At 38.8% G+C, this 16,651-nt stretch overlaps 2 protein-coding genes across 6 annotated transcripts in view; one reads left to right on the top strand and one right to left on the bottom strand.

Annotated features, from left to right (window-relative positions):
- The window catches only part of WASHC4 (WASH complex subunit 4), a 70,450-nt gene extending 54,148 nt beyond the window's left edge, over window positions 1-16,302 (top strand). For 2 of the 4 annotated variants that reach the window (XM_039252897.1, XM_039252900.1), the window contains 4 exons: window positions 143-239; window positions 744-940; window positions 1,244-1,340; window positions 3,519-5,807. In XM_039252897.1, the coding sequence (XP_039108828.1) occupies window positions 143-239; window positions 744-940; window positions 1,244-1,340; window positions 3,519-3,586 (459 nt within the window). In that variant the 3' untranslated portion in view covers window positions 3,587-5,807. Of the gene's footprint in view, window positions 1-142; window positions 240-743; window positions 941-1,243; window positions 1,341-1,873; window positions 2,000-3,518; window positions 5,808-15,242 lie in introns of those variants that run through there. The other 2 variants (XM_039252899.1, XM_039252898.1) reach the window with 2 other exon arrangements.
- The window catches only part of APPL2 (adaptor protein, phosphotyrosine interacting with PH domain and leucine zipper 2), a 52,111-nt gene continuing 45,080 nt past the window's right edge, over window positions 9,621-16,651 (bottom strand). Inside the window, exons 18-21 of one of the 2 annotated variants that reach the window (XM_039252902.1) lie at window positions 13,103-13,139; window positions 12,748-12,888; window positions 11,940-11,987; window positions 9,621-10,518 (exon numbers count right to left, since the gene is read on the bottom strand). In XM_039252902.1, the coding sequence (XP_039108833.1) occupies window positions 10,492-10,518; window positions 11,940-11,987; window positions 12,748-12,888; window positions 13,103-13,139 (253 nt within the window). In that variant the 3' untranslated portion in view covers window positions 9,621-10,491. Of the gene's footprint in view, window positions 10,733-11,939; window positions 11,988-12,747; window positions 12,889-13,102; window positions 13,140-16,651 lie in introns of both variants that reach the window. The other variant, XM_039252901.1, reaches the window with a different exon arrangement.

Genomic DNA, 16,651 nt, shown 5'->3' with positions numbered 1-16,651 from the left:
TATTTATATGAGGAAGATGTCTCAAATCAAAAGGACATGAATCTAGAAGGGTTTCTATTTATAATTTTTGAAGTGTCTCTTTTAGGAAATAAATTCTGAAGATATTTTAGCATAGTTTCTCTAATATGTTGTATCTTTTTAGACGCTCAACTTTGTAGAGCATTCCATTAGCTGCAAGGAGAAATTGAATAAAAAAAATAAAATTGGAGCTGCTTTTACTGATGATGGCTTTGCCATGGGTAAGCTTAATGCAATTGTTTTTCCATTAATTTTATGTTTACCTATTATAATGGATTTTTAGAAACATTTGCTGAATAGGTTTGTGTGCTCTTTGTAGATTTTTCATGAGCAGTGTTCACTCTTTATTTTTTAACTGGGCCATCTGATTAATAATACTTGTTTTCCATCAAGTATAACTGTAATTCATGCCCGCTTGGTATTGCTAATCACTTAGTCTCATTGGACCTAATATTTAGACTTTGTTGTGGTGGCGGTTTTAGAGTCTTAGCATCTGGTGTTGAGCTCCCCTGTTGCTTCCTCAGCGCTGTCTACTTAGCAGCGGAAGTTTTCCCCCAACCTTCCATCCACATTACCTGTAAGTGATTTTCATGGCCATGTTGTTTCTTTTTCTTTGGATTGTCTTATTTTTAGTTCTGTATACTTTCACTTTTTTTTTTTTAAAGGAGTAGAATACAACTTCTGTACTCATTGTAATTTGGCTTTGGTTTTGCTGATGACTACAGGTGTGGCCTACATTCTGAAGCTTTTGGATCAGTACCAGGAATTTGACTCACTTCATTGGTTCCAGTCTGTTAGAGAGAAGTACCTGAAGGAGATAAGAGCAGTTGCTAAGCAACAGAATGTGCAATCAACTAGTCAAGATGAAAAACTGCTACAAACCATGAATCTCACTCAGAAGCGACTGGATGTCTATCTGCAGGTAGAGGAGTGTGACAGTCAAATCTGCTTTGACATTTATGATACCCAGTACTTCTTGATATCTGAAAAAAATCCTTTGGAAACCTCCATTTAAACAGGATGAATAGTGGTAATAGGTATATTTTAAAAGGAATGGCATTTGGAAACCATTTCATTCAGATATTAAAAATGGATGAATTACTTAGTTCAGTTTCTGAATTTATGATTTCCACAAGAGCTTTTTAGGAATAATAGCTTTATGATCATTTAAATATTTTTCTATAAATATCTTCAGCTTTTACTTTACATTTTTTTATTTACTTAGGAATTTGAATTGCTCTATTTCTCACTGAGCAGTGCAAGAATTTTCTTCAGAGCAGACAAGACTGCAGCTGAAGAAAACCAAGAAAAGAAAGAAAAAGGTCAGTAAGTGGCTTAAATTTGGAAAGACCAGTAAATCTTTAAGAGTAGACACTAAACTCTGGGGCGCCTGAGTGGCTTAGTCGGTTAAGCGTCCAACTTTCGCTTGGGTCATGATCTCGCGGCTCGTGGGTTCGAGCCCCGCGTCGGGCTCTGTGCTGACTGCCAGCTCGGAGCCTGGAGCCTGTTTCAGTCTGTGACTCCCTATCTCTCTGGCCCTCCCCTGCTCATGCTGTCTCTCTCTCTCTCTCTCTTTCTCTCCTAGAAATAAAAAAAAAAAGAGTAGACACTAATGCCCCATTTGATCTAGTCAGAATTGCAGCTTCCTTTTCCTTTTGGAAAATAATTTAGACCTAGAAGTGCTTTTTTTTTTTTTTTTTTAAAGAGTACAGCCCACATGCATCATTTGTGAAACTGAAAAGTAATTTCGGTAGTTTTTACATTTCACTCTGAAGTAACTTTTTGTTCAGTTTCATTGTAATTTAAATAAAATTAAATAAGTTTAGTTTTTTCTTTTACCCTTCAACTGTGTCAGACAAGAAGGAGCGAATCAGGAGGAACACTAAATGTTAGTAGAGCTGCTCCTCACTACACAGACTGAATGAGATGGGGCAGATGGCTGAGGTGGCGGCAAATTGTTTAGTGTCAAGGTGAGCGCCCCCCCCCCCCCCCCCCCCCCCCCCCCCCCCCCCCCCCCCCNCCCCCCCCCCCCCCCCCCTTCTCCCCACAACCAGGCCTTGGAGTTTACAGTGTAGCCGTGAGAACTGATAGTCATGTCCGTGGAAGGACTCGGTCTATTGTATTCTTTGTAGGATGATGTAAATTGCTTATTATTTCATACTTAAGGCCGCACATGATACATTTCTCCCAGATTTAAAATTTAGGAACAATTTCTTCCCTGAAGAATGGGTGTTATAGAAATTATGTAATTCAGGTTTTCCTCTGTTTGGTAGCTCAAAACTTGGGAGAGCAACCGAGTTGAGTTTTCATGTTTTTCCTGTTTCCTTACTTGTATTTCACAAATCAAGGCATAAAATTTTATAAAATAAAATGTTTTTATTAATCTTACTTTGTTAAATTTTAAAATACATATATGTTTTACACTAAATTTGGGTAGACCACTTATATTAAGTACCTATTCCATGACAGTGTTGCATAAATTAAATATGTTAATATAGCATATGCAGGCTTTTTTGGAATCTAGACTAATAATTGTGTGCTTGAAAGTGATTTCAGGCTGTTACCTGGAAGATACTCAGTATTTATCACATGAAAATACATATATATTCTGTTTGGGTCCCTTTCCGAGGCTCCAGCAAATTGGAAGAATTTGAGGAATTTGATCTAAACTGTGAAGAAACTCGGTTATTGCTTAGGTTCTGCTCAGGCATTTCGTGCCGGAACCTTGTCTCTGGCCAGGCTTATGGGGAATACTGTGTAGGTGGATTGGATATTTACATTAAAGTCTAAAGCATTAAGGCAAAACAAGCCTTTTGGTATCAGTGGAATTCCTTGCTCTGGATTGTTCTTAAGGGACTCACTGTGATTCTGGTTGATGTGTATCACCCACGTGCTCAGGTGGTTCGTCTGTGTCAAGACTCTCCTTAGCTAAAGGTTGCTCAGATATGTAGTTAGAGTGCAGGATACATGAGATAGTTTTCCTCTGTTAATAAGATACGTGCATGTGAGATTTCGTACAAAAAATAGGAATTCATTTTATCACAGTCATAATAAAAAGCTGCTTTAAAAAATGAGTTACACAAATGGAAAGTTACTTAATTTGGACAATTTTACATGTGAAATTGCAGCAGTGTCTCTCTCAGTAATGTCAGTGCACTGTAGTAGTGATTTGTCGGCCTGGCTGGGGGAGTGGGCCGAGGGGCAGCATGCCTCCAAACAGGCCCGGTGAAACTCCACATGGCCCCCGTGCAGTTCTGATCTCTCACAAGTCTACGCCCCTATTAAGTACCAGTCAGAACATTACCTTTGCAAAATTTAGCTTAGATTTCTAAAAAATTAAGGTAAATAAACTATATATACTTTGTGATATTAGAGAACTATTTGGTAGATGCATTTCTTAATTTGAAATTTAGCGCCGTAGCTCTTCTCAATTTTTACTTAATTCATTTTTTAAAAATGAATATACATCTGTCCATTGTTATTTTTACCCACGCTTCCAGAAGAGACAAAAACAAGCAATGGAGACCTGCCCGAGAGCACTGTGTCTGCAGATCCTGTTGTCAAATGATATTGATGGTATGCGTTGCCCCTATGAAACCATCAGAATTCCGTCAGGACTGTTGCCAGTGAAATGGACATTAGCAAGCTAATGGTGAAGTGTTTCCTGGGCCACATCTCTGGTAATAGGTAGATGTTGCAACTCTTTAAGGCAGTGCTGTTAAGTCTCTTCTTCCAAAGGCTCGATCTTCTTTTTAAAGGTTGAGAATGAGATTTTAAATTGGACTTTTGCCTTGACTTTAGGCTAGCAGATATGCCTCTGGAGAGTTATTTGAAGTGAAGTTGTAGAAGGGCCAAACCAAATTCCTAAACTGCCACCTCAGATGGCACCTCTCTTATAATCTATATGAGGGTTTAAAATTTGTATTTGCATAAGTCTTTGATCCATATTTGTTTCAGTCATTGGAAATTCAGTGCATATACTCTGTACAGCCAGCAAATACATGTTTAAACAAAGTGAATTAAGTCTGAAATTTATGAAGCATACATATCAACATTGTTATTATAACAGGAATATATAAAGATGGCTTTGATAGTAGAGGCGAGGCACAAGTGTGCTGTGTACCTTTTATGTACAGCATAAAATTGGTTCATTGTTAATTTCATGTGACTCACAAGAGCTGTTCATGTCTTTGATAAGACATTTTATAACTAGTTTACATTGCTTTGAGAACATGTAACCTCCAACAACAGCTTTAAATTTAAGATTTACTTAATACTCAAGATGAAAGAAAATTCAGAGAAAGCCATAAAGTCCTGCTTGAAACTTCACTTTTGGTTGAAGTCACTACGAATGATATCAGAGAAAATTGTATGGATTTTTAGTTCTACATCCAAACTCAGGTTTCTTCTACATTAGGTTGAAGTCCTGGTGATGGTTTGGGCAGACTTTTTCTTTAAACCAAGTATAATCTAAGACATCAGATTAAGCACTGTGCAGGCTTTTAAAAAATTATCACTGTGAGAATAAAGTTCTAATAAATTAAATCATTTACTGATTTGAAAAGTACAGTAAGATTTTGAGTAAATTTAGTTCCTGGCAGGCTATGAGCTTTATTTTTGTAAACATTACATCGGTTGATAGTTAAATGGTTAATGGCCTATATAATCTTTTACTATACTACAGTGATACTTTTACAATGAAAACAAAGTTTAAAACTGTACACGTAATTCTAACATCATTTGGGAAACACTTGATTTTTCCATTGCACTTGCCTATTAAGCATTTCTTTGGGTATATCCTGCAAGTAATCCTAATGTTTGATTTCCAGCTTTTGGAAGAGGTGTACAATGCCCTATCTGTATGCATTGATTACTGGCAGGGTAACTTTCCCAGCCCAAGATAAACACTTCCACTGTTCAAAGTCAGAAGAAACAGAATAGGTAGGAAATGTTTTTTGTTTATTATGTAAACAGGACTTTCAGAATTATGTACAATGGGTGGATTAAAGGCATTTAATATCTGTAATTCATACTAACTGTAGAAATGGCCCTAAAGCATGCTGCATAATTAGTAATTTATATTTTCATTATTGTAAATGTTTATATTGATGATCTTGCTTTTGATTGTATCAAATTCATCACCATTTCATAGCAACAATATTCTGGTTTTTTTTCTCTGACTTCCCTAAAATAATTTCCTTTAATAGGGATAGAAATTTTCATTGGAAGGGAATCTGAGGTCTCTGTTCATTATCCCCACATATATCAGTTATTATCGATTTTATGAATACTGTGTTGAGTTTATATGCTGACTCTGTGGATACCTACAGTTGAGAAGAAAGTGATAGATTATTATTTTGCCATTAGCTCAAAATAATGTCACTGTAGTCTGGATAAATTACACATATTTGAACTAAAATCTCTGAAAAGATTAAGCATATGTAAGTGCTATTAAAGTGCAGAGCAGTAGGGCTTCAGTGCTTCACACCTAAGTTAATACACACATTTGGATGATGGCTTTCTTTGCTTAACATGTTAATGTTAAATATTTTTTTCAGACATACTGTAATTTAAAATTAGTGTGAGCATTTGTTGTAAATTCACAAGAAACTCAATAATGTTCAAATTCTCAGGAATTAAGGACTAACCATAACTTTGTCAGTTCGAATTAAGTTTTGTAAAAGATGGCAAGTTTGTTACCTCACTTGAGTGGGGCTTCCCCCTCCCCTAATTCTAAGAGAATATAATATGTATAATAAAACATTAATAAATATAATTTCAAAAATTTACTTCCCCTGGATGTTTATGTTCAAAATTGAATGTCTTAAACCAGTACTTCTTAACATTAACCTTTTTGGAGTTCCCTGTAATAGAATATAAGGAATTGTTAAAAAAAAAATACTTGCATGCACATAGGCAAAAAATTTCAAGTATAAAATTGGGTTGGCTCCTTTCCATGTATACCAGGTGAAGAACTTTTTTTTCTTGATCTATTCCTTGCTGTTTTCAAATAAAAAGAACCCATGTGAATGTTTAATTTTAAATCGTAATCCTGGGAAGGGGTCTTTGGTTTACAGTGTTTAATGTTAGAAATAACTCTAGTGCCATTTGCAAACATGAGTTTAACTGAAACAGTAATAATAAATGAGAACCTTTTAAATATTACACTGGAGACAGGAGACAAACCTTTTAAACAGTTGACCCTTGAATGGCATGGTGTTTAAACTGTGCGGTGGGGGTGGGGAGAGTGTGCCTAGGTGGCTTAGTCAGTTAAGTGTCTGACTCTGGATTTTGGCTCAGGTCATGATACCAGGGTTGTGAGACTGAGCCCTGCCTCAGGCTCTGCGCTCCTGTGGAGCCTGCTTAAGATTCCCTCTCTCCCTCTCTTTCTGCCTCTTCCCCACTCACACTCGTTCTCTCAAAAATAAATTGTGTGGGTTCACTTATATGCAATTTTTTAAAATAAGTAACAATATAGTACTGTAAATGTATTTTCCTATGATTTTAAAAGCATTTTTTCTCTAGCTTAGTTTTTTTTTCCTGTTTGTTTGTTTGTTTATTTTGAGAGAGAGTGGGGGAAAGGCAGAGAGAGGATCCCAAGCAGGCTCTGCACTGTCGGTGGAGAGCCTAACTTGGGGCTCAATCTAATGATCCGTGATATCTTGATGTGAGCCAAGATCAAGAATCGGACACTTAACTGAGATACCCAGGCACCCCTTTAGCTTGGTTTATTGTAAGAATACATTATATTATACAAATCACATATATATGTTCATTATAAGGCTTCCAGTCAGCATTAGGCTCTTAAAAGTTTTGGGGGAGTCAGAAGTTACATGCAGATTTTTGATTGTGCCCTTTCCTGTGGCAGCAGTGGGAAGATTGTGGGAAAGATGGGATAGTGCCGTCACATACATCATCATGTCACTCTTCGATGCTGGGTTGACTAAATGGAAAAAGATAGATTTTAACTAATTTTAATAATTTCACGTTTTTTTTTCCAGCTCAAGTTTGTAGAAGTTTCATACTGATGGTATTCCTTTTAACAAAGTCTTTTTTTTTTTTTAATTAATGTTTTTATTCATTTCCGAGAGAGAGAGAGACAGCATGCACAGGGGAGGGTCAGAGGGAGAGGGAGATACAGAATCCGAAGACAAGCTCCAGGCTCCGAGCTAGCTGTCAGCACAGAACCCAATGTGGGACCCGAACCCATGAACCGTGAGATCATGACCTGAGCCGAAGTCGTAATCTTAACCGGCTAAGCCACCCAGGCACCCCCTTTTTAATAAAGTCTTAACGTCACAATTTTAACAAAGGATTTTTAGATATTAGGAAGAATTTAACAAGTTATTAGAAATTTCCATTTTAAAAAAAGAGAATCTGGAGTACGTGGGAATCTTTAGAGATTAAGTGAACATCATGCAGCAAACTCAGAGATGATGATGGCAAAGTTAGGGCTCAGTTGATACAAAAAGTTCTTACATATAGTGTATAAGAAGTCAATTTAGGAAAATATATGAATACTTGCTGGACTCTCTCTACTATAAAACCTAATTTGTCAGATAACCCAGTTCCCATTAGTGGAGTCATACTCCACAAAGGAAACAGAATTCATCTTCTGATCAGTGTAGATCTGATGTCATAATTCTGGGATCATCTTTAAAGACTATGCATTCTAGGGGCGCCTGGCTGGCTCAGTCGGTTAAGCGTCGGACTTGAGCTCACATCATGATCTCATGCTTTCATTTGGTGAATTTATTTTTAAATTTTTTAAAAATATTTAATTTTGAGAGACAAAGCAGGAGTGGGGGAGGGCCAGAGAGAGATGGAGACACAGAATCCAAAGCAGGATCCAGGCACTGGGCTGTCAGCACAGAGTCCCAACGCGGGGCTCAAACCTACGGACTGTGAGATCATGACCTGAGCTGAAGTTGGCCACCCACCAACTGAGCCACCCAGGTGCCCCAATCATTTGGTGAATTTAAACCTTCTAAAGTTTAAAATTGTTTCAAAGTAGAAGACCTACGTACAAGAGTATTTAATATGTACGTACTGAATCGAGAATGAAACAGGACACCTGGGTAGCCACCGTGTAGGTAGAAAGCCTCTTGCTCCTGCCTGAGATATTCTCATTGTTCCTCCTCAGATCTCCACTCCCTTTTCCACTCTGGAGCAAACCACAGCGCAGCATTTTGGTGGTAACTATGCCTTGCTTTTCTCTAGCATTACAGCCTATCTGTATTTTTCTAAATAACATGGTGGGGGCTTGCAGGTTTTTTAAAATTAATATAAATGGATTCTTACTGTATGCTAAAGGACTTCAATTCAGACTCTTTTGAAATTCATCCATGATGATGCACATGGCTATAGTCCATTTAGTTTGCCTGCTTTAGTACCATTACACGAATACACCGATCTGTTTTGCTGATGACATGTGGGTCACTTCCAAATCTGGGATAGTATGAATAGGTCTACTGACAGTACGCATCTCTCAGTATATGTGCTAAGAGATTGTCCAGGGTACATACGCACAAGTGAATCTGCTAGGTGTCAGGGCCATGTACAAGTGCAGCCGATACAGCGCCAGACTTGTCCCATCCCAGCAGTGGGGAGATTCGTCATTGCTCCATCCCCACCAGTGGCCACATTTCTACACTCTGGTGTGTGTATATCCCAGTGGGTTTAATTTGGATTTATTATATGAAATTGAGTATATTTCTGTTTAAGAACCCCCTTTTTTATTCTATGAAATGCCTTTATGACTCTTTATTTTCAATATATCTTTTTCTAATTTCAGGAATATTCCAAAATTCTAGATACTACTATTTGTTGGTCATCTGGGCCTAATATGTTCAGTTCATTTTGTGTTTTCATTCTCTGGTTTTTCAGTGAAGTTAGTTTTAATGGATTTCAGTCTTTTTGATCTATAATTTGCATGCTTCGTGGCTTATTTAAGCCACATATTTTTGAAATGTAAAAAAATTGAAAAAATTTTAGTTTGATACTATTTATGGTTAGTTTCTTTCCTCCCACCCTGAACAATTCTAAGCAAGAAAAGGAAATTAGGGGACTGTGGCTCTTGCAGCCTATCAGAGAACTTACTGATTTAATATGGTTATGATATACAAAGTTTTGTAAGGCATTAGCTAGCACCAAACTAATAATTTCACAGTGTAGCTCATGCTGGCTTTAGTCTCTGAGTCTCACATTATAGAAGTGGGCTCCTGATACCCCTGTAACATTCATTTTGGATTACAAAAGTTGTATTAACCCACTGTTCTGGGGAGCTGGAGTTGCTCAGTAGGCTGAGCATTCCAACTCTTGATTTCAGCTTAGGTTGTTATCTCCCAGTCATGACATGCGGAGTCTGCTTAGGATTCTTTCTCCCCCGCCCCGCATCCACCATTTTAAAAGTTACACCTTATAAAAACTCGGTACTGAGATCACATTATTCAATCAGTGTTGAATAGGAGTATTTGATAGGGCATGATGAAATCACAGCAGAGGGGGGTATACTAAGGTTTTGGAAATTAACGTTTGAGGCCACAGAACTGACTTTAGTTTTCTTCCAAGGATGTTCTACAAAATAACCACAAAAAGCAAAGAAAGAAACAGAATGATAGATTTTATTTGCTAGCATTTATTGCTAGGTTAATTTATTACAAAGACAATGATACTCTGTTGAACTTGGTTATAATTAAACACACTGTGCCAATTCAAGATCATCATACTTATTTCATCGGTGGGGGGGGAATAGGAACTTTATACCATGCCCCACAACCAGCTGTGCTTCATTCAAGTGAGTTTTAAAATTAATTGGTCCCTTCCCTGAGGAGGGTCTGGCTCAGAAGAATCAGGAACTGGTGGAGCTTCACTGTGTCACTAGTCCACCACTAAATCAGTACCTGAAGGACCGTAAGCTTCTGAATGCTGGTTAAGGTTCACATGAAAAACTGAACATCTTGTGTGATGCTCATCTGCCAGGCTTTTTATTGCATGATGTCTGAGAAAACTGATCACACCAGACCTGCATTTTTGCTAGTGTTCAGGCCTCAAAGTAGGGCTCGCCACCTAATTGCACAAATTGATGCTAGTCGGTTCCACTGTGAGACAAGCCTGACTATAAACATACAATTTTCAGAATGACAGGCACTTAAAGCTCATTAAGGAAAATATAAAAATAGATTCTAATTAATAGGAAATACTTAGTGTTTATCAAATTATAAATCTAGGCTTTTACCATTTTAAAAAAAGGGTACTGGAAACTGAAGAGATGACATTTGAATAAAGTGAACAATGCATTTTTTCAGTAACATTCATTCTGAGCGCCGAACAGTACAATCTAAGAAAAAGACTTACCACAAAGCACCTAAAAATAACATTTGTAGATGGGTAGGAATGTTGTCAACCATTTCTTACTGTTTCCCTCCCAAGTCTCAGTATCAAGGCATCCAGAGTCCATTCCACAAGCGATTGTCAGCATTCTGAAATCAGGTCGTGGGCCTGCATGTCAGAGAAGTTGAAAACCCTTAAGGAGGTAGCTCTCCTTCCTGGGTGCTCTTCCCCCAAAGGCCCAAGAGAGTTATGCTTCAGATTCTGCGCCTCTGTTTTCACTTGGACTTCCATCATGGTCATCTGGTTGACTGTTTAACAGTACATATTTTCCATCATTGGTTAGTGGTATGGACAGCATTAACTGGGCCAATGCTTCCGGATCCTGAAGTTATGGGAGTTTAAGAAGGAGAAAAGAAACGCTTAAAATGCACTTAAAACCCTTGTGGCATGGCTTTCAGTGTTCTGTAATCTAGCCTCATTCCTTCTGGGATCTGTGTGTGCCCTCAAGTGAGTCTCCTTGCTTCTTTGAAAAAACTCAATTGCATTACTTCTAGAATCTAGGCCAAGGTTTTGCTCTTAGCCAAATCATAATCGTCTTCCCAGGAAGAGTCCAGAGAGGAACTTCCTTTATAATATCTTTGTCTTCTAGATCATTAACTCCTACGTTACTCTCACTCTAAACCAAGAGTTGGCAAACTGTGGCCATCTGGCTGTTTTTGTCAAGTTTAATCAGAAAACAGCCATTCATTTACATACTATATATATGGCTGCTTTTGTGTTACGATAGCTGAGTTGAGTAGTTGCAACAAATGTTTCCTGTCTCACCCTTTACAGAAAGTCTGTCAACCCCTGATCATTACCAGAAAATACTAACTTGCACTGCTTGCTACCGTTTCATGTGTACTGGCCCTAGTCCTCGGTCCTCCTGTCCCCGTCCCCAACACCAGAACAGCTGCTATGGTACTCACTAGCTAGGTGCTGCTGTTTAAAATTAAATTTAAAAAATCCAGTTCTTCCATTATATTAGCTACGTTCAAGCTGCGTATTAAACAATGCAGACACAGGTTATTTCCATTACTGCAGAAGTTCTACTGAACTAGAAGCCTCCTGGCGCAGGAGCTGTGTCTGTCTTGCTCACTGCTGGAATTCTAAGGGTTTTTTGGTACAAACTTGGCTCTCAAAAGTTTGCTGGGTGAATGAGACTGTAAGCTGCTAAAGCACAGGGAGGTCTGGGAGTCTTCACTTCTGCTTTGTTTCCAGGTGATGTCTGGCCGACCACTCTGAGGGGCACGGCCTTCGAGCACGTGGTAGATACCTCAAGTTTCTACCATCTTAATTTGAAAGACAGGGTATAAGAGCAAGCAAAAAAGTGATGAAGCAGGAAACTGCAGCCGTGATACTTATTAAGAACCCCATGTGTGTTGCCAGTGATCGTGGACCTAGCTGCTCCGGTGGTTAGAATGCATCAAAGGAAATCTCAAATTTGGCCACAATGTCCAGCAAACATCACTCTTCTTCCTGAGAGAACTCTTAGTGTGTATATAGATCTTGTGAGCAGTTGTTAAAACCAGCACTAAAATGCCCCTTACCTTCTGAACCTCAATGATTTCTTTCCCCAAATTAATAGCGTAACATATCTGCAAGACAAGAAAAGCAGTATTGGGCAAACGCAGAAAACGATTTGGAAAAAATGTGATTATAGAAGTACAGTGAGGTCACTGCTCGTGTCAGTGGGGGGACAGAGGACCTGGCTGTAGGAGGGTCACCACACGGGGCTCTCAACAGGGGAGTCCAGCTGTCCTGGTCTCCTGTCGCCCATCTGTGCAGAACAATCATATCCAGGTAAGTGGCAACTGAAGTCATCCCAGTGCTGAAAATTCTTAATATAATACTTTATTCTTTCCTCTCCTAATCACGTTCAGCCACTGTGTGTTCACACACAGTGAAAACAGACACTTGCTGAAAGAAGAGCTGATTAATGTTGACTAATTCTAAGTAGCAAATGTGGTCACCAAAACTTCCATACTAAATGAAAACAGTTTCCTGCTGTCTGCCTCCTTGGTTTGCTCTGAGACTAGATTTTCTCCATTGTAACTTATTTAATTTAAAAAAAAAGAACTTGAAGGCAACTGCTTTTCACATTTCCTGATTATCTCTTCTAAACAACTGTATCTGACCACTCACATTCTTCCTCATTATTTAGGATGACACGCATTTTCCATGGGCAGATTTATTCAAGTCGTTTCTTTCAGTGGGGTCTTCCTAGAGGTATTCTCTAAACTCCTCCAGGGGGACACAAAGAATAGTCAGCTAAATATCCAGAGGATGGTGCAAAACTCCTTTAAGTATCTTTGGACCAGAGATACTATGGAATCGTAAGATGAATAAAGTAACGACCTTTTCGCCTTCGGAGTTGCTTTCAAAAACGTATGTGCTCAGAGACTGTCCACCTGTGGATTCAGGCGTGCGGACCACAAAGCCGACTAGCCTCTTGTTTTCTTGATGGGCAGCAAACTGGGTGATGCTGGTAAGCTCAAACTGGAAGTAAGAGGAATAGACAATATCACATAACTGGAATGGAACAGACAGATCATTCTCTATGGAAAACGTCATGAACAAAAGTGCACTATTAGTGACAGTTGTTAAATTTGGCAAAATCAAATATATAAAAAATATATCAAAATCAAAAATAAAGTGCCTACTTTGAATTAAGGAATAACTACTAAAATTAGTGTGCATGCGGGGTACTTACACTGGCCCTTGTTACTTGAGTCTGAGGATCTATCAACCTGAAATTTTAAGAGATTCATTATATCACATGTTGGATAAACCTGTATTCTTAGAATCTGCGTCTAGAAGTTCAGAATGAAATCACACAAATACCCTTCAAATGGGAAACTATAAGGCCGGGCTGAGGCAAGGCGAGATGGCTCCAAGGACCTATTCAAGGGAGCATGCGCCATGGTTTCTGCCTCTGCAGAACCCACGTACTTCAAGCTCAGGAACCTCTTTATTGAAGATCATAACAAGGAGAGCCTTTCATATCTCAGCGCTTATTATCTGCAAAGGGCAGCATTATAATTCTTCCTAGTTCTCATGTAGAATATGGACAGATCATATTCTGTACAGCCTGCTTCTCAACAGACATTTACTGACTCCGGTCTTTTCCCTGAGGTCTTTTTTTTCTCGTAAATATGGGGTGGGGTGAGAGAATAGTGAACAGATTTTAACAAAACTATTCTGTGTCAGTTGGGGTGCAGGGGGAGTACTGTCTTTTAAGAAGGTATTCTAGGAGCGCCTGGGTGGCCCAGTCAGTTGAATGTCAGGCTCTTCATACTGGATCAGGTCATGATCCCAGAGTCGTGGGATTAAGCCTTGTGTTGGGCTCTGAGCTGGGCTTGGAGCCTGCTTGGGACGCGCTCTCTCCCTCTCCCTCTGCTCCTCCCCACTCACGGCTGCTCGCTTGCTCTCTCAGAAACACAAAAAAAACCCACAAAAATTCCTGTCCCACCTTAGAGAAGAAATTGCAAACATTCTCTCTCCCTCTTCCCCCTTCATGCTCAAAAATATTTAAAAATTTTAAAAAAGGTATTCTAGATGTATTCTTTAACACTTTAAGTAAACATCATCTAATAACCAGGCTGATGTATCTGGGAAAATACTCTGCATTAGAGAATCTATTGCTGTCATACATACATCTAAATTTCTACTTTCTAAACATGGTATTGTCTATTTATTATTGATTTGTTATAAATTCTGTGGGTGAAAGCAAAAAAACCTATTCTCTGTGTTAAAAAAAAAAATGGCTAGAATTCCATTTGTATGAAATGTCCCACAGGCAAAGATATGCACACAGAAGATTAGCGCTGAGTGGCTGCATAGGGCTGGGTGGGCTTTAGGGAAAGGGAATGAGGGCTAATGGGTGTGGGTTTTCTCTGGGGCTGATGAAAATATTTGAAAACTGTGGTAACGGCTGCACGACTCCGAATATGCTGAAAACACTTCAGATGTGTGAGCTGTATGGGGTGTCAGTTAGATCTTGGGAACTTGAACTCTGTGCAGTTATACTTCGTAAAGCACGGCCTTACCACAACCAGAGGGCTCTAACCTGGCTGCTCGACTACACTCCTGTGCATGTCACCCTGACTTCTCTAAATTGCTGTCTAGAGGAGTGGGAAAAGAACCCCCACTTCAAAGGGGTGGTTAAGACAATGAGAAAATGTGTATAGAATTTTAAGTAAACTACAAAGCTAAATGTTATTTTTTATATCTCTATTAATGAATATGAATTTAAAGATTTAAAAAATCTACCTCAAACAATTTCCCTCAAGTTTCTTAGGTGTTTTGTAAAATTCTTCCATAAATGTGAACTTAAAACATGCATATTTCGTGAGCAACGTTAAAGGGTTGCTATTTTAAACAGGTAACATGGATTTGCCTAGGATCTGATTTTCAGGGTGCCTGGGTAGCTCAGTCGGTTAAGCATCCAACTTCAGCTCAGGTCATAATCTTGTAGTTTGTGAGTTTGAGCCCTGCACGGGGCTCTGTGCTGACACCTCAGAGCCTGGAGCCTGGTTTGAATTCTATGTCTCCCCCCTCTCCCCAGCTCGTGGTCTGTGTCTCTTCCTCTCTCTCAAAAATAAACATTAAAAAACTTAAAAAAAAAAAAAAAAAAAAGATCTGTGGGACTTCTAATTTGTCTCAAAACATGAATTCCAGTTCAGGAGGTGTGTGTGTACTGTGGTGAAACACACCTACCATGAAAGTGACTATTCTAGACATTTAGTACATTTCCCACACTGTACAGCCATTACCACCATCGGGTTCCAAAATGTCTTCATCACCTCAAAAGGAAACTCCACACCCATTAAGCAGTCATTTTCTCCTCTCAGCTTCTAGCGACCACTAACCTGCTTGCCATCCTGGACGCTTCAGATTCAGGATCATACAAAATGGCTGACATCTTCCACGGAGTGGTTTTTCAGGGTTCAGCAATGTTGTACCACACATCAAGACTTAATTCCTCTTTGAGGCTGGATCCCACTCTGCGTTATGTTAAATACCCCACTTTGTGTATCAGTTTGTTGATGGACGTTGGGACTGTCTCCACTTTTGGCTACTGTGAACTACGAGCACTTGTGTAAACGTGCTTATCTGAACAGTTTTCAATTCTTCTGGGTGTCTACCAGGGGCGGAGTCTGTTTGACTCCCAGAGAAAGTGCTGAACCATTTCCCACAGGGGTAGAACGGCTATTCCCCCTGGCAACGGATTCCAATTTTTTCACACCCCTAATAACACCTAGTATTTTCCTTTTCTAAATTACAGCCATCCGAGTGAGTTGAAGCAACATCTCGCTGTGGACTTAATGGGCATTTCCCTAATAACTAGTGACATTGAGCATCTTTTTATATTTGCTTGTTGGCCATTTGTATATCTCCCCTGGAGAAATGTCTCCTCAGGTCCTTGGTCCATTTTTTTAGTTTTTGGTCTTTTTGGTTGATTCTTGTAATAGTTCTTTATATGTTCTGAACACATAACTCTATCAGATGTATGACTTGCAAATATTTTCTCCTGTTCTGTGGGCTCTGTACTTTGATAGTGTTCTCGGATATACTGTGATTTTTCACACTGCTTTTACAGAATTACTCTGTTCTTTTTGGTGGAGATTATAAGAATGATGAGCCAATGCCTATAAAAGGTGCAGGAACATACTTGGAGAAAAGCTTTAAATAAATAATAAAGTTTTATTCCTAAGAAACTTATTCTCAGTGTAAGGTGTATAATGAATGAAAAAGACTGATTTTAATGATGGAAGAAACTGTATTCTGACTTTTAAAAAAGTCCTACTTAACTTTTTTGAAGCTAACATTTACTGAGCACTTCCTGTAATGTGAGTTGTGGTTGTAAATGATGTGCATTAACTCATTTAGTCTTCGTGACAGCTCTATGCAGTGTGGATACAGTTATTTTCATCTGCTAGCCGAAGAAGCCTGTGCACAGAGGTTAAAACTCGCCCGGGTCCTATAACCAATGAAGGCCAAAGCCAGGTTGATAAACGCAGACATTCTGCCTCTAAAGCAGTGCCTGTGACCTCAGGAATAAAATGTAAGCCTCATACATGATTTAAAATTTTCTAGCAGTCACAGCAAAAAGAGTGAAACAGGTGACATTAACTTAATATACTTTATTTAATCTAGCAGACCTAAAATATTACCAGGATATACTATTAATATAAAAATTAATGAGATATTTTACATTCTTTTTGGGGGGTTAGTATCAGACCTCAGAAACTTGGTATGT

This window comes from Hyaena hyaena, unplaced genomic scaffold (assembly GCF_003009895.1).
Source record: "Hyaena hyaena isolate Hyena2069 unplaced genomic scaffold, ASM300989v1 scaffold_432, whole genome shotgun sequence".
Lineage (NCBI taxonomy): Eukaryota > Metazoa > Chordata > Mammalia > Carnivora > Hyaenidae > Hyaena > Hyaena hyaena.
Note: the sequence above shows the minus strand (reverse complement) of the source record. Positions and strands in the feature narration are given on the sequence as shown.